Source organism: Anabrus simplex, chromosome 1, assembly GCF_040414725.1.
Source record: "Anabrus simplex isolate iqAnaSimp1 chromosome 1, ASM4041472v1, whole genome shotgun sequence".
In the NCBI taxonomy this organism is placed as follows: domain Eukaryota; kingdom Metazoa; phylum Arthropoda; class Insecta; order Orthoptera; family Tettigoniidae; genus Anabrus; species Anabrus simplex.
The window spans coordinates 1,031,220,055-1,031,247,034 of record NC_090265.1 but is presented as its reverse complement, the minus strand read 5'-3'; the positions used below and the strand labels follow the sequence as shown (position 1 = coordinate 1,031,247,034).

Here is a 26,980-nt window from a genome sequence, read left to right as displayed (position 1 = left end):
ATAAACAAAACATCTGTGTATCCGTTATCTGAAATACAAGTAATAAAATGCTAAACTCCTTCATATAAAAAAACGGAACTTCTGTCATAAATCAACTGACACTTCTCATACTCCAGCTATGAGACATCCTGCCTCGCAAGAGAAGATATTAACTAATTGGATTTGTAATTCCTGCCTGAGAGATCCTAATATCGGGGAACACATATTAACGCTGCAAATCACTTCTCTGTTCACCAAACTAACAATAGGCCTCGAACTCAACTTAAGGCTTCTCAATACACATTCATATGGCCTTAAATATACATCTCGATTTAACACGGCTACTACATATGACACATCTGGCCTAACACCTCGGGGTCCCAGAGTTCGACTCTCATAGTATTAATGAACACTCAAGGCAAATCAAGCCTCTCTCTCACCACGCAGTTAACACCATCATATTTTCCCCTTTATTCATTACCAGGCACCTTCGTCCTGTATTAACACACTTTGTATAATCTCAGTATCAGGCTCATTGCCTTTTTCTCGTAATTTCACAACACAATACCAATTAGCTAGTCCTCCTTGCCGATCTAAAAGACACTAGTTCAACGGTGTACTTTCACGCTGGTTACATCTACCATGCACTCCTGTAAACATGCTACATGCTTTAGAAAAAACTATTCCCTGCTGAAATTTATTCCCAAACAAGCTTTAGGCTGTGCAGCCTTCTTAATGAAAGAGTCTACATCTTGTTAAAAAAATTGGAATACACAGTTACCTCTTGACATGCATATATCCTCATCTACACCTAACATTTCCCTCTTTCCAATCTAATAAAAAGGAAATAAAATAATAAACAAACATCAGGGTTCAAACATGCATCTTCTCTGAAACATGACATTATTTTACAAAAAGAAAACATAGCTCAGCCACGAAAGGACTGACATTTACGTTTAAACTACAATAGGATCGAATTAGCCTATTTTTTTCTATCTAAGCCTGCCTATAACTTTTAAGATAAACTTAACTGGTGTCGTCTCAGCATTCTTCATGGTCCCAGGCCGCTACCTTCTGCGTAAATTACGCCATTATTGCAACAAACTGCATGGCGTTACAAAATCGGTGATTTCACTGATGTGATGACGCCATGGCTCAGCCGTTTGCTCGGTAAAAACGCTCACTCAATAGAAATATATTTATTACTGTATTAGTTCAGAATTAAGTACTGTAACTGTCTACAGGTAGATTTTAATATATATATAGCTTCTATTTCATATAAAAAACGTGGAGTATGGCTTTATAACAGATTGCTTAATTAAATCAAGAATAGTGCAGCACTGTAAATATCGAAGTTGGTAGTTCTGACGTCGTTTATTCTGTATATCTCTTCATTCCGCAATTTCGCTTCCAGGGCTGTGATTGGTCTCTTTTGAATCGTCCGCTCTAAACACTCACGTAAATTCCCCGATTGGCTCATATAAAATACCCGAGCTGCTCGTTGTTACTATGGAAGATAACATGTTATTTCTGATGCCACGCGCTGCCGAGATCTTGCATTAAGCAACTTCCTTATTGCACCAGAACTCCCTTCTTGTATTAAATCCACAATATTACACCATATTACCTACTTTACTATTTAATTTTTTTTAATTTTTTATTTTTTTTGCTATTTGCTTTACGTCGCACCGACACAGATATGTCTTATGGCGACGATGGGATAGGAAAGGCCTAGGAATTGGAAGGAAGCGGCCGTGGCCTTAATTGAGGTACAGCCTGGTGTGAAAATGGGAAACCACGGAAAACCATCTTCAGGGCTGCCGACAGTTGGGCTCGAACCCACTATCTCCCGATTACTGGATACTGGCTCCACTTAAGCGACTACAGCTATCGAGCTCGGTACTTTACTATTTGGGGCATATATGATATGGCACAACAGATTACTTGACGCTAAGTAGAACTAGTGTTATTATTACGTTTGGATGTTTAAGTTACTATGAAGATATAATAATAATAATAATAATAATAATAATAATAATAATAATAATAATAAATGATCGATCGAGTTTGCTACACGGTAAGAGTCGTATAGCTGTGAACTTACATTCGAAAAATTGTAGATTTGAACCCCATGGTCAGTAGCCGTAAACCCTTTGTATCCTGGTGGTACTTTGAAGTAGTACCATCTCAAACTTAGCCGTATATAAAATCACAGAATGTTGGAACAGTAACGTTGATGATGCTCTGCAGTATCTGATGAAAGCGTTGTAAAACATTTAGATCACCTGATTCATGAATGACATTAGAGAACACCGCTATCTTATGCACTATCACCGAGAGAGTTCCGTGCGGTTAAGGCCGTGCAGCTATGAGCTTTAATTCGGAAAATATTGGGTTTAAACCCCACTGTCGCCAGCCCAGAAGATGATTTTCCGTGGTTTCCTATTTTCACACTTAGCAAATTCTGAAGCTGTATTTTAATTAAAGCCACGGCCGCTTCCTTCCCACTCCTTGCTCTTTCCTATTCTATCGTCATAAGACCTATCTGTGTTGGTGCGACGTAAAGCAAAGTGGCTTATACGCTATCCAGACATGCATGTTTTCCATGCTTCTATGTTTTTTATAATTCTGGCGGAAAATACCCATAAAATCGTAACTGTCATTGAGGTGTGGCACACGATGCGGATTTATATTAAAATTCTAACCACCGGGCGAGTTGGCCGTGCGTGTAGAGGCGCGCGGCTGTGAGCTTGCATCCGGGAGATAGTAGGTTCGAATCCCACTATCGGCAGCCCTGAAAATGGTTTTCCGTGGTTTCCCATTTTCACACCAGGCAAATGCTGGGGCTGTACCTTAATTAAGGCCACGGCCGCTTCCTTCCATCTCCTAGGCCTTTCCTATCCCATCGTCGCCATAAGACCTATCTGTGTCGGTGCGACGTAAAGCCCCTAGCAAAAAAAAAAATTCTAACCCGTTACTAAATAGTGACTATTTTCTTTTAATCCTTGAATGTAACTGGTATTTCTAAGTACCTACAGTATTATAAGCGTTCTCTTTGACAACTACGTGTGACATTGTGTTTTGCATTGCGTTCCTTTCCAGTAGTGTAATTTAGTAGACTGATGGTACTTCAAAGTACCATATTATAGTGTGGTATTTGGGATGACTGGACTTTAACAAGATTTGCTTTTTATTATTTGAAACATATTACAACTTGTGTAAAGCTCAAAATAATTTCCACAACTTTTAGAACTTAAAGTGTTAAGTTGATTTTCCGTAATTTCTTTCTTCACGCCAGGCGAATTCTAGAACTGTAGGTACACAGCAACTTTCCTATCCCACCATCGCAGACAATCTATAAGTGTTGGTACGACATTAAAACACTAGCAGAATAGAAAAAGTTACACAAGCTTCTGAAGTGCTGCCACTTCGGCATTGTAATCGATCTATCTTACAGCGAACAGGAGAGTGCGCTACAACGGGAATTTATAATTTCAACAATTACCTGCCCCTCAACAATCAGCATTTTTTAATAATCTTATTATCGTTCCTTGCAGAAAACGTGTGAACTTGTGCTCATCCATCAGACATCTTACATCTATTTTACCAGGATTGTTGTGAGGTTTGGTATATGTGTGCCTGTAATTATTATAGACGTATATATTTGATTTTTCTGTTAAGCCATCAGCCTAGAGGGTGATAGTATCCTCAAATATAACCACCTAAGGTTATGCTGTTATAGGGAAACTGCAAAAAACCGATGTCGACGCCATAAAGAAAAGATGGGAGTGAGGTATTTTGCCACTGAGTTCCTCACTGTGACAGACATTACTATTGTAGCACAGCTGATCCTATGAGTAACACCTTTCATAACACCCAGGCGCACTATTCGTGCTCCGAATATCATCACTCAGACCGCCCAGACCTCAACAGCTCCCATACTGTCACAGCCTTAAATGAGACCGAGACTTCGCCGAAAGCTACATTTTTCTCTGGTCCATGCCAACAAACAGTCGTAAAAATGCTGCTTCCATCAAGAAATAACAACAGGCGTAAAGGTTCGTAGATGGCCGAAAATTGACGCAGGTAATCTTGTACAGTCATGAGTTCCTTGTGATGACCTTCATGAAATCATCATCCATTACAATATTATAAATAAAAGCGACCATGCATTTAATGATTTCAAATCAATTCAATTAACTTGTAGACCGTAGCTTCCAACATTGATACAGTAAAACATGTATGTATTTACTTTCATATTTTTACTACTTAATTGATTTGTCATCCGCCTCTGTGGTGTAGTGGTTAGTGTGATTAGCTGCAAACCCAGGAGGCCCGGGTTCGATTCCCGGCTCTGGCACGATATTTGAAAAGTGGTACGAGGGCTGGAACGGGATCCACTCAGCCCCGAGAGGTCAACTGAGTAGAGCTGGGTTCGATTCCCACCTCAGCTATCCTCGAAGCGGTTTTCCGTGGTTTCCCACTTCTCCTCCAGGCAAATGCCGGGATGGTAGCTAACTTAAGGCCACGGCCGCTTCTTTCCCTCTTCCTTGTCTATCCCTTCCAATCTTCCCATCCCTCGCAAGGCCCCTGTTCAGCATAGCAGCTGAAGCCGCCTGGGCGAGGTTCTGGCCATCCTCCCCAGTTGTATCCCCCGACCCAGAGTCTAAAGCACCAGGACACTGCCCTTGAAGCGGTAGAGGTGGGATCCCTCGCTGAGTCAGAGGGAAAAACCGACCCTGGAGGGTCAACAGATAAAGATGAAAAAGAAGAATTTATTTGTCAGTTGCAACTGTACGGTGTTTAATGAAAATAAGATTATTCTGTTCTATCAGAATTTCCGTATAGTAGATAACCATTAACCGTCTTGCTGACCACATGACACCTCGTAATCTGCAGGCCTTCGGGCTGAGCAGCGGTCGCTTGGTAGGCCATGGCCCTGCGGGGCTGTTGCGCCATGGGGTTTATTTAGATAACTATTAATATGTGTTATTAGCTTGGAACCTACTATAATAGGAGAAACAAACTCACAGGGACTAGCTCACCCAATGAGTTCAGCTGAGCTACTCCTACGGGATGGTAGAAAGCCCTTGTCCTACAGAGATGTAACGAGCTTTGTAAATTTATATCACCAAAGGTAAACCGCACTCAGAATAACTACCACCTTATCCACGAATTATCGACTGATGTAGGTTTGCAATGCTATGCGTTAAAGGACTTGTCTATATGAAGATAGGTTAGATGGTTTAAAAAAATAGTCAGCTTGAAGCACAATCTCAATTTTGTTCTCTGTTTGACTTTCCAGGTGACTACCGCGACTTACGTCTCCCTCAGTCCGTGTATCAGCGAGCAGTTGAACTCTTGCGACGGAATCCCGAGTTCACTGTGGCAGCCTCCTTGCGACAAGAGGAGGACAACTCCGGCACCATAGTCTCTTTCTCGCATGGCTACAACAGGTACGTGGAATGTTTACAAACAATAATTTCTAGAGAACATTTATGGAATTATATTTCTATTTAAAATGTAAAAGGATGTGAAAATATCAAGCATTTTCTAAATCAAGAACATGGTAATAATAATAATAATAATAATAATAATAATAATAAATTACCTGTGTTGAGACAAAAATACTTCAAAGATTAGAAGACCTAGGAAAATGTAAGTTTGCAAGCAGGAGTGCAGTAACTCGAGGTGACCGGAAAAAAATTCCCATCGCTGTTCAATAAAAGAAGGGTTTACCAAAATAATTGCGTAAGGGCCCATACGTTGTAGTCCTTATCTCCCTTTTTAAAGGGCAGCTATGCTTACCATTCAGCCGTGGAGCAAACTACCAGTCTTATGGTTTCATCATGACAGAAGAACAAAAGAAAATTAAGAACAAATTGCATTCTAACAGACAATTTGACCTCAGGAGAAAAATAAATCAGATATTTATAGAAATATAGTCACCAATCACAACAGAGGAAAGGCACAAATGAATCGACATTATGTAAATTCATAAACCAGTTGATGAAATTACCCCTTTGGGGCAAAACCATAGAAGTCTCGTTTCAATAACGAAGACAGACTATGTAGTTGGGTTGAAATGTGTGCTTAAATATAGGAGATCGGTGTTAGTATATTCCCTGACGCGTTAAAAAACATTTCCTATGTAAAATTCGGCCACTCTGATGTCTCTGAAGGGTGACAATAGGTGAATAGGCTTAGAACGTAACACACAATCTTGAAGAACAGCAAATCATCGTCCCATGTACAGAAGCGCAGGTCACTTATGGGCGTCGAATAGAAAGACCTGAACCAGGCGAGCCGAACATGTCCTCGGACACTTCCGGTACTAAGAGCCATATAGAATGTGTGTGCAACCCTTGTCCCGTTTCTCTATGGGGTCGGGTATAAAGTAAGATGGATCTTAGCGATTTTTACGATCGGATGCCCTTCCTGATGTCAGCTCATCTGAGGAGTTAATGAGATGAAATGAATAATGTGATATATAGTAGGAAGAGAGAGGGTAAAACCCGATGCTGGCACATAGCTTACTCCCGTCGAATAGCACAAAGGGGTCTGCTCAAGATTTAACGTCTCCATGCGATGGAAGAATCGCCATCAACATCATCATATGCCCTCACTCCATATGAACACTGCGGAACGGTTTGGAACCGAATTCAGGCTTTTGGCACGTCCAATCTTGTGATTAGAAATTGTTTATCACAACCTCTCCTACCCTACTGGCCAACCTTCTGATGGTGACAATTTTTCGACCAACGGGACTCGAACCGGCTAACTACGGTATCAGACGCCTTAACGATCATGCCTACCAGGCGAGCAAAATCCATACGATTAAAAAATAAATAAATTCATACATACATCATTATTATAGACTGTTATGTCTTTCAGCGTTCAGTCTGCAAGCCTCTATGAATTTGACTAATCACTGCCACAATCCTCTATTTGTAACTAGTTCTGACACCTCGTTTAGTTCTATATCTCTTACCTTTAAATAATTGGAGACTGAGTCTAACCATCGTCGTCTTGGTCCCCCTCTACCCCTCTTATACTCCATAACAGAGGCTATTATTTTCCTAGGTAACATATCCTCCTCCATTCGCCTCACATGACCCCATCACCGAAGCCGGTTTATGCGTACAGCTTCATCCATCAAGTTCATTCTTAGCCTTTTATTTCCTCATTACGAGTACCCTCCTGCCACTGTTCCAGCCTATTTGTACCAGCAATCATTCTCTCTACTTTGATGTCTGTTACTTGTAGCTTATGAACAAGATATCTTGAGCCCGCCCAGCTTTCACTACCATAAAGCAAAGTTGGTCTGAAAACAGACCGATGTAAAGATAGTTTCATCCGGGAACTGACTTCCTTCTTACAGAATACTGTTGGTCGCAACTGCGAGCTCACTGCATTAGATTTACTGCACCTGTAAGCAATCTCATTTACTACACTACCACCTGGGAGAACACACATCCTAAATACTTGAAATTATCAACCTGTTCCAGCTTTGTATTCCCGATCTGACATTCAATTCTCTTGGATTTCTTACCTACTGACATCAATTTAGTCTTAGGAAGGCTAATTTTCATACCTTACTCATTGCATCTATTTCCAAGTTCCAAGATACTGGACTGCAGGATTTCGGCACAATCTGCCATTAAGACCAGGTCGCCAGCATAGGCCAGACTGCCTACCACATTTTCACCTAACTGAGTCCTTCCCTGCCACTTAATACCTTTCAGCAGATGATCCATGGAAACTATTGACAATAAAGGTGTAATATTACAGCCTTGTCTAAACCTTGGAAGTACCCTGAATTAATAACTCATTCTACTGTCTATTCTCACTGCAGACCTATTGTCAACATAAATGCATTTAATTGATTCTAATAATCTACCCTCAATCCCATAGTCTCCCAGTACGGCGAATATCCTTTCCCTCAGTACTCTGTCATATGCCATCTCTAGGTCTACAAAACATAAGCGTAACTGCCTATTCCTCTCGTAGCATTTTTCAATTACCTGGCGCATACTGAAAATCTGATCCTGACAGCCACTCTGTGGTCTGAAACCACACTAGTTTTCATCCAACTTCCTTTCAACCACTGACCGCACACTCCCTTCCAAGATTCCAGTGCACTTTGCCTTGTATACTGATTAATGAGATACCTCGATAGTTGTCGCAAACCTTCCTGTTCCCTTGCTTATAGATAGGTGCAATTACTGCCTTTGTCCAATCTAAAGGTACCTTACTGACACTCCATGCTAATGTTATCACTGTATGAAGCCATTTTATCCCTGACTTCCCACTATACTTCACCATTTCAGGTCTAATTCCATCTATCCCTGCTGCTTTATGATGATGGAGTTTATTTACCATCCTTTCCACTTCATCAAGTGTAATTTCTCCAACAACATCGTCCTCCACCACATGAGCTCGGTTGTTCGCGATATCACAAGGAAGTTACCCTTTTACGTTGAGAGGATTTTCAAAATATTCCTTCTACCTCTCTAGTGATTTACTGGGATCTATTATAAATTCGTCTGATTTACCCAAAATACTATTCAGTTCCTTTTTATCCTCCCTTCTTTAGATTATTTATTACTATCTAGAAAGGTTTCCCTGCTGCTTGACCTAGCCTTCCTCGGTTATTACCAAAATCTTCCCACGACTTCTTCTCGGATTCAACAACTACTTGTTTCGCTCTGTTTCTTTCCTCTGTATTAGTCCTTGTTTGGAGCTATTTTTGATACGCCTTCTTAAGCTGCTCTCACTTTATCATTCCACCAAGATGTTCTCCTTTTCCCATCTTTACACACACCTGTTCCTAGACATTCCCTTGCTGTTTCTACTACTGCATCTCTGTATGCCACCCATTCTCCTTCTACATCCTGAACCTGTTTACTGTCCACTGTTTGGAACTTTTCACTAATCATATCCCTGTACTTCTGTCTAACTTCTTTGTTCTGTAGATTTTCTACTCTTATCCGTCTACAGATACCGGGTGAGTCAGCCGCGCCTGACGTTTTATGCTGTCAGTCATCCCACCGAACGTCACTGGTGTCGTTATGGCCTGTTCTCCTTTGCCTTATACCAAGCAACAATCGCCTTTAATCACTCACTGCACCATTACCTTCTTCAAAAACATGTACCGTATGCGACAGGCATTTTTTTTGCTAGTTGTTTTACGTCGCACCGACACAGATAGGTCTTACGGCGACGATGGGACAGGAAAGGGATAGGAGTGGGAAGAAGCGGCCGTGGCCTTAATTAAGGTACAGCCCCAACGTTTGCCTGGTGTGAAAATGGGAAACCACGGGCTGCCGACAGTGATGTTCGAACCTACTATCTCCCGAATACTGGATACCGGCCGCACTTAAGCGACTGCAGCTATCGAGCTCGGTGACAGGCATTTACACAATGCATCAAACTGTCATACGGTTATGTAAGAAGTACGTGCCAATTATGAACTTTCAGTGGGGTATGAAATGAACGCTAAAAGCGATGGCATACTGATAGAAAACGTGTGTGCATTTGTGAAGGGGAAGTAGTAGTCCATCTAGTAGTCTTTCCGGAAACCTACTCTGTGGGGTCGCCGTGATGCCATAGGTTAAGTGCGGTACTGTTAATACAGCTGTGTTTGGTAAGTGGCTTCAAATCCCACTTGAGCCTGTAAATTTATTCGCATTTTGTACGTCGAGAATCATCCACAGAGCCAATGTATCCGAATGCCCTCGCGTCGTGTGTTATTTATTTATTTATTTATTTATTTATTTATTTATTTATTTATTTATTTATTTATTTATTTATTTATTTATTTATTTATTTTAGCACTGTTCTAGACCATTAGGGCTGCTTATGTGGATGTTTTATAAGCAGGGATGGACGAGGATGGAATGGTTGTAGGTTTGAATCCGCTCGACTGAGCAACAGCACAGTAAGTGTTCGAATAGATGGCCTTCTGCAGTAACGCACGTTTCAGCGCGCCGTTGTACTGCTATTCGGGCTCTTTGTAGCATTGTAGGTGTTACGGATTCACAGGCTTCCGTAATTAGGTTTCGAAGGCTTTCAGGATTTTCCTTCAAATAGCCCCATAGGAAGAAGTCCAGTAGCGTCAAATCAGGCGATCTAGCAGGCTAGGTGACGGATCCTTCCCTTCCTATCCATCGATCGGGATGTGTAACATTCAGGTAGTTGCGAACATCTGCTGACATGTGAGAGTGAGCTCCGTCGTGTTGATACCACATGGTTACACGCTCACCCTGGGGCACATTCTCTAGCAGCAATGGTAGTTTGTCTTGAAGAAACTGTAGGTATCGGGCTCCTGTCAAATGATCTTCAAAGAAATATAGTCCAATTAGGTGATCACCCACTACACCACACCAGACATTTACTCCCCCATCGTGCCTGAAATGCTGCCTGCCTTACCCAGTGGGGATTTTCAACGCTCCAGTAGTGCATATTATGTCGATTCACAGAGTCATTATTATGAAATCGTGCCTCGTCCGAAAATAACATGTGAGATACAAACGCTGAATCATTTGCCACTTGCGTCAGTATCCACGCACAGAAATCAACACAAGTTTCGAAATCTCGTCCGTGGAGTTCTTGATGTAGTTGCAGGTGATACTGACTGGAATGCAATATCCTTACAACAGACGACTGGCTGATGTCGACCTGTTGTGCTACTGCCCGGGTACTCGCGTGAGGATTCTCTCGGAAATCGTCCAAAACCATCTCAGCAGTCTCATCGGACGTAACTGGTGCCTCTCTAACGGGACCTGTTCGGGAATGTAACGAAGTTATACGCAAACGTCGCTCCACCCTCCTAAACGTATTTGTGTTTGGTTGTTGTCTGTGTGGAAATCTTTCCTGGTACAGACGCTGTGCTTCCCATGCGTTCTGTCTTGCTTCGCTGTAGATGAGGAGCATGTCAACATACTCATCTGCTGAATACATAGCGAAGAAATGACCAGGACTGCTAGGCTACACCAAGTGTCAGGCCACTACACATTTAACATGCATGCTATTGGTCGAATGTGGCACGAATTGCCTCTTATTTGATCCTCAAAGTTAAAAATGTTAATAACAATATTTATTGTTCGTGGGATTCGAACCCACCTACCAACGCAACATGCGTCAACACCTCTGTGGTTAGTCCACTACACCACTGTGACCGTTGCCTCCAGTTTATGAGAAAGTTTACTTGGTGTAGAACTACGTCCCGCTTCACAAACTCGCACACGTTTTCTATCAGTATGCCATCGCTTCTAGCGATGATTTTATAACCAATCGAAAGCTTATAATTGGCACGCCCATTTTACATAACCGTATGACAGTTTGATGTATTGTGTAAATACCTGTCGCATACATGTTTTTGCAAAACTCGTGCATTGATGACGCAGTAAGTGCTTTGAAGGCGACTTTAGCTTGCTATCTGGTAAAGGAAAATCGACCATCACCCCACTGACGTTCCTTGGGATGCCTACAAGCAGAAACTTCAGGCGCGGCTGACTCACCCGGTATATTTCACTTTCTCTGCCGTAGGCCTAGAGATATTTAGTTCACTACATATCAGATAGTGGTCTGCATCATTAAAAAATCCCCGGAACACCCTCACGTTCCTGGCAGATTTCCTGCGTTCAAAGTCGGTTATGATATAGTCTGTTATGGATCTGGTGCCCCTACCCTCCCATGTGTAGCGGTGAATAGCCTTGTGCTTGAATAATGTATTTGTAACTGCTAATCCCATACTAGCATTGAAGTCCAGCAAACGCTTCCCATTTAATTCCTATTAGCTTCCATATCATCCCCACATTTACCAATCACCCTTGCGTATCCTTCAGTTCGATGTCCAATTCTTGCATTGATATCGCCCATTTGCATTACCACTATACTTGCTGTTGACGCTGACTACGATGTCACTCAGTACTTCATAAAACTTGTCAATTTTATCTTCATCTACACCCTCATATGGTGAATACACAGACAATTCTCGTCTTAATTCCTCCAACCGTTAAATCTACCCACATCATTCGCGTATTTACGTGTCTAACAGAAACTGTGTTGCGAGAAATAGTATTCCTGATGAATACTCCTACCTCACACTCTGCCCTTCCTTTTTCAACACCCGTCAAGTACACTTTATAATCTCCTATATTTTCCTAGTATCTCCCCTTATCCGAATATAATTAACTCCTAACACATCCAGACGCATCATCTTTGCTCGTTCAGCCAGTTCTACTTTCGTTTTTCCATAAGCCCCATTAATATTTTCCATTTCGTTCGCCAAGTTGTTTCCAAGGTGTCCCTTGCCTGTCAAATGGGAGTGGGACTCCGTTACTCCCACAGGTCCGAGGCTTGCTTAAAACGTTCTGAATGTGCTCAATGAAAATTCTGTGAAAAAGGATGCTACCCTTTCTTACATATAGTCCAAGTGATTATCTCTCCACTTACTTACTTACTTACTTACTTACTTACTTACTCACTCACTCACTCACTCACTCACTGTTGTCCTGTGACGTAATGATCATGGCAACATCGTCAACAAATGCAAGCTCGGAAAACATGACTGGTCTCATCATCCAGTATCTCAAAGTAAACAGATCGGTGCGCATTTTAAAATCTTTTATGTCATCCATGATAATCATGAACAAGTAGGGAAATAAAATGTCTACTTGCCCCACACTCGATGCCGTGAGGTACTCTTTAGGCTCCTTTGGAAAAATAGTCCTGATAAAATATCCTGATGAACTACAACTCAACGCTTGATTTGATAGCTGGAGCTACAGCAAAGGGGAATCTACACTAGAACAAGTTCTAGCTGCAATAAAGTCGGCACTTGTTACAGCTATCAGGAGCTGCAGTAAATTGAGTACTTCTTACAAGTATCAGGAGCTGCAATCAAGAGGAACCTGGGAAAAGTTCTAGTTGCGGTAAACTGAGTACTTGTTACAAGTATAAGGAGCTGCAGTAAACTCAGCTCTTGTAACAGGAATGAGGGATTGCAGTCAAGCGGAACCTGGGACAGTTCTCGCTGCAGTAAACCGAGTACTTCTTACATGTATGAGGAGCTGCAGTAAATTCAGCACTTTATAACAGGTATGTGAACCTGCAGTCAAGAGGAACTTAGGATAATTTCTGGTTGTACTAAACTCAGTACTCCTTCCAGGTACCTGGAGCTGCAGTCGAGCGGACGCAAGGACGAGATCCGGCTGCACTATACCTCGCAGCACGACTCCCTTGTGCACGTCGAGACGTTCCCGTTTCGCTTGGCGGATAACGCGTGGCATAAGGTGGCAGTGTCGATCAGCGGCGCACAGGTGGAGCTACTGGTAGACTGCCACACGTTGTACAGACGACTCATCCGGCCGCCGGACCGGAACTTCACTGTACCACAGCTCACACTGTGGGTGGGGCAACGCAACAACAAGCACTCACTCTTCAAGGTAAGAATCGCCTTTTTCTGCTCATCCTGCAAAAGATCTGCATGTTACTAAAGGAGATAAAGGAAATAAAAATCTAATTTGCTCCATAAATAATTACAACGGATGCCGCATAATTTGCATGAATGTTCCCGACCGCATTGTATTCGAAATAAGTGTTCAACGTATTAGGCCATGTTCATTACATATAGTAACTTACTTGCCGAAGAGATGCGAAGACTTCACATCCATTCGTCAACCAATCGTCCATTATCAACTTTTTCACTGCGCATCCATATTTTATCACAATCATCCACACTCTATTTCATGTCAAATAACAAGAATTATAATCAATCGGTCATAAAACTTCATTGAAAAGAAAACTCTTGTTTAGCCAAGAAGCCATACATTATCTCCTCCAAATTAACACTCCCTTTTACCCATCTCACGTTTAGTTCACTCCCCCTGCAACACGTCTAATTCTCCTGGTCAGAGAGAAGACGCTACTCTTTCGGTGGCCAGCCCCATACCTTGAGAGTGGGGAAGGAAAACTTGTTATTAGTAGGAGATTCTAGGTAAAGAACGAAACTGACCAACCAGACACCAGCGGGATCCGGACCCACAACTTTCCGATCCCAATGGTGTCTGATTGACCAGCATTACTTTTATAATTAGCATGTCGTGTTCGATATGTAGTATATGTACTGAAAACGACGGAATACGTCGTTTGAAAGTTTATTTCGAGTTGAAAAGTCAAGGACGTTGATTCTGATCTCGTAATTTTTCGTGATACCGGTCGTAGCATCTATTCTGAATAATATAAAATGGTTAATTCTGTCTGTCATTCACAGCGATAGTGAGAAAACGGGAAGGTTTCAACAGATGAAATTGGTACCAGTTATAGATAGCCATGTCTACTTTACAAGAAAAATACAATGAACCCCCTCATGGCCACGACCTTAGTACCTTTTTAAAGAATTACGTTTCTTTCAGCAAAGTTATTCTCGCTTGCCATGATACATAGGTACACAGCTATATCTATCGGCATGAGGTCGAACAAATACTATATATGGAGAAAACAGACAAGTTCTAAAGACTAGAACTGGTACCAGTTATGGGTTACAAGAACAATGTAATGATGGCCATCATATTTTAACTGTTTAGTGAAAAATACTATCTATAAGTATCAAAGCACATTATTTCCATCAACAAGCACAGCGTTCTGGTGGCCATGGACGTCAAAGTCGTCTAGTCTATATTATGGTCTGACACTGTGGTTAGCCTGTTCGAGTCCTGTTGGTCGAAAAAAAAATTACCATTAGAATGTTGGCCAGCAGGGTAGGAGAGGTGGTAGTATACAAATTTTTAACCAATAGATTGTGTGCCAAAAGCCTGGATTAAATTCCGAAGCTTTTCGTAGTGCTCATATGGAGTGAGGGCATATGACGCTCTTATGTGTTCTTTACGAGGAAAATACAAAGAACCTTTCACGACCACGACTTTTGTACTTTTTAAAGGAAGAACACGTTTCTACCAGCGAAATTACATGGGTTACAAGAGCAGTGCAATGATGACGATCTTACCTGAACTATTTAATGAAAAATACTATCTTTCTGTGAAATGAATTATTGTTTTCCATTCTGGGGTGTGAAAACACAATGTCTCCACGATTAGCACAGTCCGCATGGTGGCGATGATCGATTAGGCATGCGGGCTAAATTATCGGACAGCGTGCTCAGCCGGTTCGAGTACCGTGGATCGAAAAAAAAAATTAGAATGTTGACCGGCAGGGTAGGAGAGGTGGTGGTATACATTTTCTAATCACTAGATTGTATGCCAAAAGCCTGGATTCAATTCGAAACCTTTTCGCAGTAACGGAGTGAGATTTTCTTCTGATGACGCAGAGCACAGTTCTTTGCGAAACGTAAAGAATTTCACCTTATTTCCTTTACACGGCATAAGCCCAAAAGCCTATACAGTACCATGTCTGTAAGCACGGGCCGTGAAAGCATCAATGGCAATACTAAATTAATTTGTACTCACGGTAGCTGAGGCCAATTATTATTATTATTATTATTATTATTATTATTATTATTATTATCCGTCTCTGTAGTGTAGTGGTTAGCGTGATCAGCTGCCACCCCCGGAGGCCTGGGTTTGATTCTAGGCTCTGCCACGAAATTTAAAAAGTGGTACGAGGGCTGGAACGGAGTCCACTCAGCCTCGGGAGGTCAACTGAGTAGATGGGGTTCGATTTCCACCTCAGCCATTCTCGAAGTGGTTTTCCGTGGTTTCCCACTTCTCTTCCAGGCAAATGCCGGGATGGTATCTAACTTAAGGCCACGGCCGATTTCCCTCTCTTCCTTGTCTATCCCTTCCAATCTTCCCATCCCCCAATAATACCCCTGTTCAGCATAGCAGGTTAGGCCGCTTGGGCAAGATACGAGTCCTCCCCCATAGTTGTATCCCCCGACCCAAAGTCTCACGTTCCAGGACACTGCCCTTGAGGTGGTAGAGGTGGGATTCCTCGCCGAGTCCGAGGGATAAACCAAAACTGGAGGGTAAACAGATTAAGAAAGAAAGAAAGATAATTTATTTATTTATTTATTTATTTATTTATTTATTGTGAACATAACAGGTCATGAGTTCCAATTAAAATGTTCATGACAATTGTTACTTAGACGTTGTTTGTCCAACCCTTGTCCCGTTTCCCTACGGGGTCGGGTATGAGGTGAGATGAATTTGTCGTGGCGGTTTTTTATGACCGGATGCCCTTCCTGACGTCAACCTCATCAGAGGAGTTAATGAGAGATGAAATGAATGACGTGATATATGATAGTAGGGAGAGGGTGAAACCCGGTGCCGGCACATAGCCTACTCCTGTCGAATAGCACCAAGGGGTCTGCTCAAGGCTTAACGTCCCCATCCGACGGACGAATCACCATCAACAGTGTCATATGCCCTCACTCCATATGAGCACTGCGGAGAGGTTTGGAATTTAATCCAGGCTTTTGGCACGCAATCTAGTGATTAGAAATTGTATACCACCACCTCCCCTACCCTGCCGGCCAACATTCTGATGGTGAAAATTTTTTCGACCAACGGGACTCGAACCGGCTAACCTCGGTGTTAGACCGTTTTTAGACTTCAGCGCCTTAACGATCATGGCCACCAGGCGGGCTGTTACTTAGACGTTAAAAATACAAATTAAAAAATGATATAGGCCTATAGCTAGAATAATCTTACCAATTAATTCCAGTGACACACAAGTCACATTACTAGAAAAAATCATTAAGGTTAATATAATTAATATTACATTACAGTACTAATTCATTCTAATTAAGATTAGTGTAACACTTAAAACAATTATTTTAACAGGATTTTCACTTGGAATTAATAAATTTAATAGCATGGTTTACAACATTAATACTAGTTTATACTAGTTTTCCTTTTTTTAATGTTTTCATAATCTATTAAATTATATTCAGAAGTACAGTGTTACATGACGAAGTGAATGTCGAGTCTCGTTGCTCTGTTGATTGGGAAGTTCTTATGGATCTCAATCTTAGCCTTTGATAGAAAGAATATACTTCTAGGACGACTTAGTTTATGTGGTGCATAGAATATTATTGACTTCAATGTATTTGAGTCATCAATTATATAATAAATTATTTTTATACAGGAAAGTCAAATCTTTGCAACTTCGTCTGTTGCGCAAGCTATTCACACCATGTTCCTTCAGTATACCTGAATAATTTATGAAGGTTAGGTAATTACCTGTGATATAATAATAATAATAATAATAATAATAATAATAATAATAATAATAATAATAATAATAATAATAATAATAATAATATAATTATTATTATTAATTAAAAAGCTCATATAAATACAAAGCCAGAATTGCATGTAGGTTTCTGTCCATAGGAATCAGAAAAGACGTGATCTGTCGCGATGTTCCATGTCAGGTTCTCTGCAGTCTAGCCCTTAGTATAGGCCCAGTAACTTTTATTTCTGTATTCTACCAAGGAATGTCGGTTTGAGAGTTTGGTGTCTCGGGTAATGTAATTATGAAAAACTAAAATTCTAGTCTCAGCTATCCTGAAAGAGATTCTTCTCTTCCCACTCCCACTCCACCCCAAACCCTCACTTCAACTTCGAGCAAAACTCAGTGTTCTAATGTTTCTCGGTGTTTTGTCAAGAAACCGATGAATAGCCCTAAAGTGTACTAACAACATGTTCAGTACGCCACAGTCACGCAGCTGATCACATTGGCACGGATGCTGAACACAAGACTGTCAGACATGACATTGCCCTGGCTCGTTGTTGCGTGACACCCGCTCGTTTGTCCACTCAGTACACAGTCGCGCTTTATTGGAAATAGGGATTAATTCTTTCTGGTGAAGTTTTTTTTTTCTTTTTTCTTTTTTTTTTGCGTCGCACCGACACAGATATGTCTTATGGCGACGATGGGATAGGAAAGGCCTAGGAATGGGAAGGAAGCGGCCGTGGCCTTAATTAAGGTACAGCCCCAGCATTTGCCTGGTGTGAAAATGGGAAACCACGGAAAACCATCTTCAGGGCTGCCGACAGTGGGATTCGAAGCCTTATGGTGAAGTACGACGGCGTATTCTCTTAATGGGGTAGAAACACATTCGCCCTTTTCAATCATTTTCTATTTGTTTCCGGGTATAAAGACTTTTATGTTCCATGTCGACGATGTTGGCAACCTGTCTGAGTTCTTAAAGCGGCAAAGGAATGAGCAATCAACCAGAGTAGACTAAAATTTTCTTCACAAAGTGAGTTAAGTAATTCCATCATGTTCTATCTGCTTGTTCAAACACCAACGTTAACTCCTCAAGGTAACATAGCCAGTGTTCTAAAAACAAATAACTTCTGATTATTGTCGATGAATTTTCTTGTTTTCCTTTTTCTTCCTTCAGCTGTCATTACTCATTAGGTACCGGTACTATCAAAACTGAGGGAAATCTTTGCCACTTTTAGTACGACTGTTCATGAACATTCTGATCGTGGAAAATCTTTCATGGCTGAGTCCGGCTCCATGGCTTTATGGTTAGCGTGCAGGCCTTTGGTCAGAGGGGTCCCGGGTTCGATTCCCGGTAGGATCGGGAATTTTAACCATCATTGGTTAATTTCGCCGGCTCGAGGGCTGGGCGTATGTGTCCTTCATCATCATTTCATCCTCATCACGACGCGCAGGTCGCCTACGGGAGTCAAATCAAAAACCTGCATCTGGCGAGCGGAACGTATCCTCGGACGCTCCCGGCACTAAAACCCATACGCCATTTCATTTCATTTCATGGCTGAAGCAATATCTGAATTCTTGTGCTGTTGCAGCAAGTTCCCCCAGGCAATACAATTTGACGTTACTGTGCGGAAGGCAATTAATTCGTTTGGCGGTGAAGGGCAAAATAATTTATTCAGAACAACGGGAACAAGTGTCGTCAGATGTTCTGAACTCAATACAGTCGCTTGTGTGTACTTCTACAAATGTGACACCGCACGAACGCATGTTTAATTATACATCTGGCAATGGTCCTCTACCCTACCTAACAATTGACACTTGGACCAGTGCTCTCAAGGCGAAACGTTCACCATTCTAAACATCGTCTTCCCCCTCGCCCCACTGTGGGTGGTATACACGGTATCCCCTACCTCTCGTAAGAGGCGACTGAAAGGGCTCCCCTGGAATCACAACTTCGGAGCATACGCTGGCGACCAGCTGAGTCTGATATCCAGGCTACTCACGTTTATCTTTTCTATCCAGCCTTCCTTGATCAACTCTTGTTCTCTTCTGACTCCGGCGTTATTAGGTTCACGAGACCTAGGGACTCTTTCATTTTCACGTCTTTTGTGGCCTTTTCCTTTATTTTAACGATACCTTCATTCCTCGAAGTATCGGACCTCTTATTTCCCCCCCTTCCGATTAATGTTAATATAGGATGGTTAACCAGTTGTACTTCCTCTTAAAACAATCACCACCACCACAACTACCACCATTATTCTGAGCATGAACCCCTCGCGGACGAAGTAACCCTGTTGGAAGGTACCTGAAATGCCCATGGCAGATTGCCAGATGGACAAGAAATCACCACTACTACCAGACATTTAGTTCCAGTTGGTGAGCTACTTCAATGTTCAATCACGGCAGGAGGGGATAGAAGTTAACTTGGCACGAATGATACGCCCGACTTACAAAGTCATATAAAGTCTAAAACGTCCATCATGACTCGAAGATCTTATATCCCCCGCTCCCTCAAGCTTTCGGCGTAGCGAACGGGCTCATCGTAGACTATTCAACTTGATATTATTAAAAACATTTGAGGTCCGGCTCCATGGTTAGCATGCTGGCCTTTGGTCACTGGGGTCCCGGGTTTGATTCCCGGCCGGGTTGGGGATTTTAATTTCGTGTGGTTAATTTCTCCGGCTCGTGGGGGCTGGGTGTTTCGTCTTAAATGTATAAATGCAATTCATCAAAGTCAATTCGGGGGCTGGCTGTTTGTGTTCGTCTTGCATGTATAAGTTCAATTCATCAAAGACAATTCATAATTAATAACCAGAAACGTACAAAATTGTCAATTCATAATTAAATTCATACAAAATTGTAGCTGGCTAAATCAACAACTGGCACCTTTCAAACGTTTTTTTTAATTATTATTATTGACACGGAAAATATGTCTGTATAACTGGCACAGACCGAAAATTAGTGACAGTTAAATAATTCCATGTGTGAAAATGGTCATGTTCGGTTCTGCCCGACCCTCATGAGATTTGTTCGTTTTTTGCTAAAAATGATTCGTTTTTTCTCGTCAGACGCTAGCAGGACTTGTTCCTGCAAAGAGCGGGAAGGTGGGAAGTCACGAGACGAATACTCGCTCTGTGATTGGTTGATTCGGACATGTTCTCATTTGCTCGGACCCTACCATTATTAGATGCCATCCTCAGAGCCTCGGGTTTGATTCCCAGTGCTGTCAGAAATTTAAGATTGGCTGGAGGGCTGAAAAGAACTGGACTACCTCGGGACGAGCACACGAATTTATATTTACCACTACAGTGGGACATATCTGCTTTAGCTCAGATCCAGATTTTTGTACATTCAATATTAAGAGGATCTATTCAGTTTTGGTCAGATTTCAGCTGATTACTTCTCATCGTCCTCAAATCCCCTTAGGTGAACAATTTTCCTGATTACATTTCTATCCTGCAGATTTGGTGATCCTAATACTTGCTTATACCATTTTGATCTCGTACGTTTGATTTGCAGAAATTTATGTATTTGCTAAGTAAGTCTGGTGTTATTCTTTCCAAATGGCTTAAAAATTGAATTCGCCGCAGTCTCATGGTATCAGTAAGATTAGAAAATTTTAAAATATATTTCCGAGTTGGATTTGGGGTAATGTATTCCATTTTTTTTAAATTCTGGGCCCTAAGATTTTTCTCGTGATTTTACTTTCTTTAATCTCTAATTGTCCCTTTAAATTATAGTTTAAATCTTAGTAATACGTTACAAATTTCTTAACGCTGTAGTACAACTTACAAGATATCAAAATAAATGTATGGTCTGAAAGAATGATATTCCCATGAGTTAAACGTCGATGTCTCACCAAAGTGCGCTATCATGAAACAGTATAAGTTACCTGGAAGAGATTGCTTTCTAGCGAAATACTTTCTTTTTCCAACTGAAAACACATTGAATCACACAAAGTAAGATCAATCGCGTCATTTCCTAGAATCTTATATACATCAGTCATAGCAAACCATCTTCAGGCGTAGGCCTAATTGTTCGTGAGCGTCGCGTTCAAAGGGGAAATATCTGACCTCATGTCTGTCTGTTAGGTCATCAGCCCAGAGGCTGGTTGGATCCTCAAATAGCACCACCAAAGGTTATGCGGTTATAAGGAAACCCCAAAAACCAATGGCAGCACCAAAATGAGGCGTACTAGGCAAGATGAGGAGTGAGGTAGTTTGCCATTGCTTTCCTCACTGGGTCAGAAAGTACTATTGCAGCACGACTGACCCTATGAGCAGCACGTTTCATAACACTCAGATGCACTAGTCATGCTCTGAATGTCATTACTCAGCACTACCCATACCCCAGCAACTTCCATATTGTCACAGCCATGGATGTTGACTGGGACTTCGATGGAAGCTACACTTTACTCTGGCCTCTGCCAAGAGATGGATGCAAAAGTACTGTATCCATCAAGAAATGACAGCAGGCAGCTCTGACCTCATAAGAAGGTGAAATGCAACGAGAATACTTCCTACCGTAACGAAGATACTTTTGGCCAAATGCATAAAAAGGAAGTTTTTCATACTTGTTTTCAGCCTTTTCTCTTGCCTCTGAAATCAAATAATTGTCGTAAAATATGTTCTACATGGTAGTATTTCTTCTCCTTTTCATTTAGTACATATCAGATCCCTCCCTCGCCGTTTATGAATTGATAATAAATCATGTTATTTGTTTTACGTCCCACTAACTACTTACACGGTTTTCAGAGATGCCGATGTGGTGATATTTAGTCCCGCAGGAGTTCTTTTACGTGCCAGTAAATCTACCGACACGAGGCTGACGTATTTGAGCACCATCAAATACCACCGGACTGAACCAGGATCGAACCTGCCAGGTTGGAGCCAGAAGACCAGCGCTTGAGCCACTCAGCGCAGCTTGATGACTTGATTAGTGAATTCTCTCACTCCTGGCTTCAAAACAAGAAAACACAGAAAAGGCGCATTATGCCAAAGATTAAGTCGGTTGGCCAGTTCCTCTCCTAAATGTCACAGTAGGTAGTTTCCTAACAACTCGCAACGATAAGGAAAACCAGATCGTATTGACATTTAAATTGTTGTCAAATCTGGAAATAGAATCAGTCGTCTCCCGAGCAAATAGCATGTCGCTCTATTCAGCAGATTAGGCAGAAGAAATACGTAACTAATGTAGGCTAGGTAGGCCTGCCTATACCAACACATTGTTACATGTATAAATAGAGAAAATTGACGACTTAGTTTGTACTGTACCGTACATGGAGGTTAATCTCAACAACCGATCAACTTGATTTCGATAACTAGTTAAGCGATAAAAATCTTATTAGTAGGCATGATGTGAGCATACTTATACTTTACAGTACATCATGATTAGTAGGGTGCTTATGCCAAAGGTAGTCCAAGCGCTGATTGGCTGTTGAGCGTATGACGTCATAGCACGGGAGATTTGAAATCTGAGTGCGCGCGAGGTGGGTGAGACTTAACTGGAGGGCGATTTGAAAAACAGGGTGGCTGGCTACGAGTGCAAGCTTAACTTTACAGGCTTGGATTCGACTCCAGGCTTAAGTTTACAGGGGTGCCAGCGTTACATACACAAGTTCGATGCCCAGGAGTATAAGCTTAACCTTACAGGCTTAGATTCGATCCCAGACTTAACCTCACATGGCTGCTAACCTTACTGACTAGACGCTTATTATTATTATTATTATTATTATTATTATTATTATTATTATTATTTCTTTCATGCTTGATGTAATGTATCCTACCAAGGTATAGAGTAACTAAACGTGTTTTTTTTTTTTTTTGCTTTACGTCACACCGACACAGATAGGTCTTATTGCGATGATGGGATAGGAAAGGCCTAGGAATGGGAAGGAAGCGGCCGTGGCCTTTTATTAAGGTATAGCCGCAGCATTTGCCTGGTGTGAAAATGGGAAACCACAGGAAACCATTTTCAGGGCTGCCAACAGTGGGGTTCGAACCCACTATCTCCCGGATGCAAGCTCACAGCCGCGCGCTCCTAACCGCACGGCCAACTCGCCGGTCGCATTTTTGTTAACTACAGTATTTGTTTCATGTTCTCTCATTAACGAACAGTTCTTTTAATGATGTAGATGCTGATTCCCATAGGGAATCAGAAATAATTGTTCCGAATGAGTAAATTTATAATACCAATATAAATGGTCCGTTATTGGACATTATAAATTTTCCAGGAATGAGTTAGCTGGAAAATTTATAGTGTCCAATAACGGACCATTTATATCAGTTCTTTTAAGTTGTTGTTGTTGTTGATGATTTATTAAGAGTTTTGTAACATTGAGGGCATCAGCATCATTTCCAACCAATGCAACAAGAGTATTTCCTAATGCATAAAATGGAAGTTTTTCATACTCGTAAGTAAGTAGGTAGAATTTGCCTCATAACCTAATACTGGCTACGTATGCTAGCTTAACCTAACAGGATGGGTTCGACTCCAGCCTTAACCTTACAGGGTCGCGAACCTTACAGACCCAAGGTCGATGCCCACGCTATATGCATAAGAGTGCAAGCTTAACCTTACAGCCTTGGATTTGACCCCAGGCTTAACCTAACTGTCTTACTAGGCAAGATGGCTGTCACAAGTTTTATAGGACTAAAGGTGACAATTCAGCAACTTCTTCTCAACCGGCTGTCCTTCCCTCCACCAGCTTGTAGGCTTCTGATTCAAGGGCTACTATACAAGATACAGTAGCTCCTATACATTACCTTTACGGAAGACTACTCTAAGGTCTTACAGCTGCCGCTTCTCCTAAGTGCAACAGGGTCTCTTTTGGGACTTGTTTTGGGCATTTTGGGATTCATTTGAGCATTATAAGACTTTTGAGTGCTATAGAGCTTGTTTTAGGCATTATAGGACATTGGTGTGCATTGTAGGACATCTTTTGAGCGCTATGAGGCTTCTCTTGGGCATTATAGGACTTTTATGAGTGCTACAGAGCTTTCTTGAGCACTCATGGGTAAAGAGGAAGTAGATGGTGAAGTCGCTGATTTTTTTATATTTGCTCATAACATCATGCTGGGAGTGGCGGTAATTATAGGACTTTATTTAGGAGCTATAAAGCTTCTTTGGGGTGCTATTGAGGCTTTTTTCTGATGCTATGGTGGTGCTTTGGGTTCAGTGTAAATACCGGTACTTAACTTCCCAATCTGACTGTGATTCGAACCCTGGTGAAGGTGGAGGTACAAGTTGGGATGGAGGTGGAGGCTGAGGTAGAGGAGGTCATATGCTATTAGGTCTATGGGGAAGCAGCGGATGAGGTTATACTCGTTTAGGTCTATGATGATGATGAGGAAGAGGAGGATAGACTCTTGGAGGTTTTACACCAGGCAAATGCTGAGGTTGTATCGATTACGGGTGTTACCTGTAAGAAGAAAAGGTTATGTTTGAAAAATCAATAGAGTACATAGGCCTAACTGAATATATTACAGTACAGGTGTTAAACAATATAATAATAATAATAATAATTTATGTGTAATAATAACATGATACTCTACTTATCAACTTAATATCAAATGTAAGAAACTAAGTTAACTCTACTTATCGGAGCACAATCGACCCTTAATTTCTAATTAATAGGTAAATTGAAGAGTAAATGGTAGATAAAGATTAGAGTGAACTATTGATAAATTCTAAGCTAGAGATATCTACTTTTAGAGTGAGATATAAAATGTCGAACTGTACGAGTACAGTAGTTTTACTTCTGTATCAAATTTTGTATAAAAACAACCTATAAACTAAGAATAGATGTAAAATTGATTGTTTTCAAAGCACTACTACTTTATATTTTTGAAAATATATGGATAAAGGATACAAACATTATCTGAAGATGTAGAGCAGGTAAAACGAAACATTTAAAGCCACAGAAAAGTTTTCTAAGGGAAACAACATTTTTTTAAGTTTCCAGCCCCAGCGTAAACTATTTTTTATTCTAAAAGTAATTAAAAGTATACTCCGAGACTGTATTTCAATGATAGAGGTTATTCTTATACCAAAATTTTGAATAGTAATGTTGTTAAGTAGTTCTGCTATAAAAAATACGCAGACTATATTTAGGCCTTTACCAACTTAAACCAATTATCGGATAAATTGGATTGGAAACATACGACTTGAATCTCTTGACATAAGTTATAAGCATGTTGCTCATGTGGATAACGAAATATGCAGTGTCAGTTCTGCCATAAAGAACACCTGTTACATTTTGGTTTATAATAATAATAAGTAGAAGAAGAAGACCGGCACTCTACATGCACTCACCAGCATTGCATTGGTCATGGAATGTATATTTCTCGGTGCCATTATAATGGACGTGATGATTTGATAATGCATTCATCCGCATTTATATGGTCAATGTTCTGTCAAATTTATTGCAGTGTATCTTTATCAAGACCAAGATTTGCATTGTAGTGGAGGTATCATCGAGCATTTTTCTTCGTATATTATTATTATTATTATTATTATTATTATTATTATTATTATTATTATTCAACATCAAGAAATCCACTAGTGTCTGTTCTGATATCCAGGGACTAGTGGTCTGCATCTGTTCATCTAGTTGATGCGGCAGTGAAATATGGCTTGATCTCAACAATCAAGTCTGTAATTACCATGATCTTTATTAAAGATCACCACATCCAACTTCAGCTTGAAGTAATCATGATGGAACAACAGGAAAGAAATCTGCTACCCCAGGCCCCAGGCAATGCACTGGACTTTTCTGGTCATCAGATTCTGGGGGACCAGGAACATCATGAGGAGAAGAGTCGAAGCTTCTCAAAATCTCTTCGCAAACACTACATTGGCACTCTCAATGCAAACATTCTCTTCAAACTTGGAAAACTAAAACAACTCACAGACATACTAGAAAAATTTCACATCAAAATTCTTGCCATTCAAGAGATGTGCTTCATAGATGAGAACTATTTTGACACAGAAAATCACAGGATTTACAAAGGTAAACCTGCTGTCAGAAGAGGCACATCATTATTGTTTGGAACAGGATTTTCAGTACACAAATCAGCCTGGATAAAATCAATAGACTTCAGTTCCATATCAGAATGTATCTCCATACTCTCCTTCAAAGCAGGTAATAAAGCATACACAATTATCAGTGCACATGCACCTACAAATGACCATAACAGAAAGAAGCCACAAGAAATTGAAGACTTCTGGGAAGACATGGAAGAAGTAACCATCAACGTGCCAGAAAAACATGTGAAAATTTTAATGGGAGACTTCTATGGGCAATTAGGTAAGGAGAGAAAATACAGACAAATAACAGGCCTGTACTCGGCACATACTCACACAAACAAAAATGGGGAACATCTCATAAAATACTGTCAAAATTTTAACCTCGAAATTATGTCAATGCAATTTCAAAAGCCAAGACAAAAACTTACAACATGGAAAGCACTAAACACATTGTGGAGAGAATTCCAGATTGATCATGTAGCCATTTCCAAGAAAAATAATGCAGGAAATTTTAAATGTCAGAACGCATAAATGATTCTTCAAGTCTATCATTATTTACTACAAGTTAAGATTAGGCCAATCCCAAGACAGAAAAAGACAGCGCAAAACAAAATAATCAAACCTGATCCAGAATACTTGAAGATAAACAGGGATAAAATCATTGAAGAAATTCATAGGCATTCAACAAACACCTGGACAGATCTTGCAAAGACAGTTCAGAAGGCAGTGCGGTGGGGACGACCTCCTAGAAAATGAAAACATAGATGGTGGAACGTAA

At 40.9% G+C, this 26,980-nt stretch overlaps 1 protein-coding gene across 1 annotated transcript in view; it reads left to right on the top strand.

Annotated features, from left to right (window-relative positions):
• Window positions 1–26,980, top strand: part of LOC136857881 (protein kinase C-binding protein NELL1) — a 603,636-nt gene that overhangs the window by 452,696 nt on the left and 123,960 nt on the right. Inside the window, exons 3-4 of the mRNA XM_067136916.2 lie at window positions 5,285–5,435; window positions 13,154–13,430. Of these exons, the coding sequence (XP_066993017.2) occupies window positions 5,285–5,435; window positions 13,154–13,430 (428 nt within the window). The remainder of the gene's footprint in view (window positions 1–5,284; window positions 5,436–13,153; window positions 13,431–26,980) is intronic.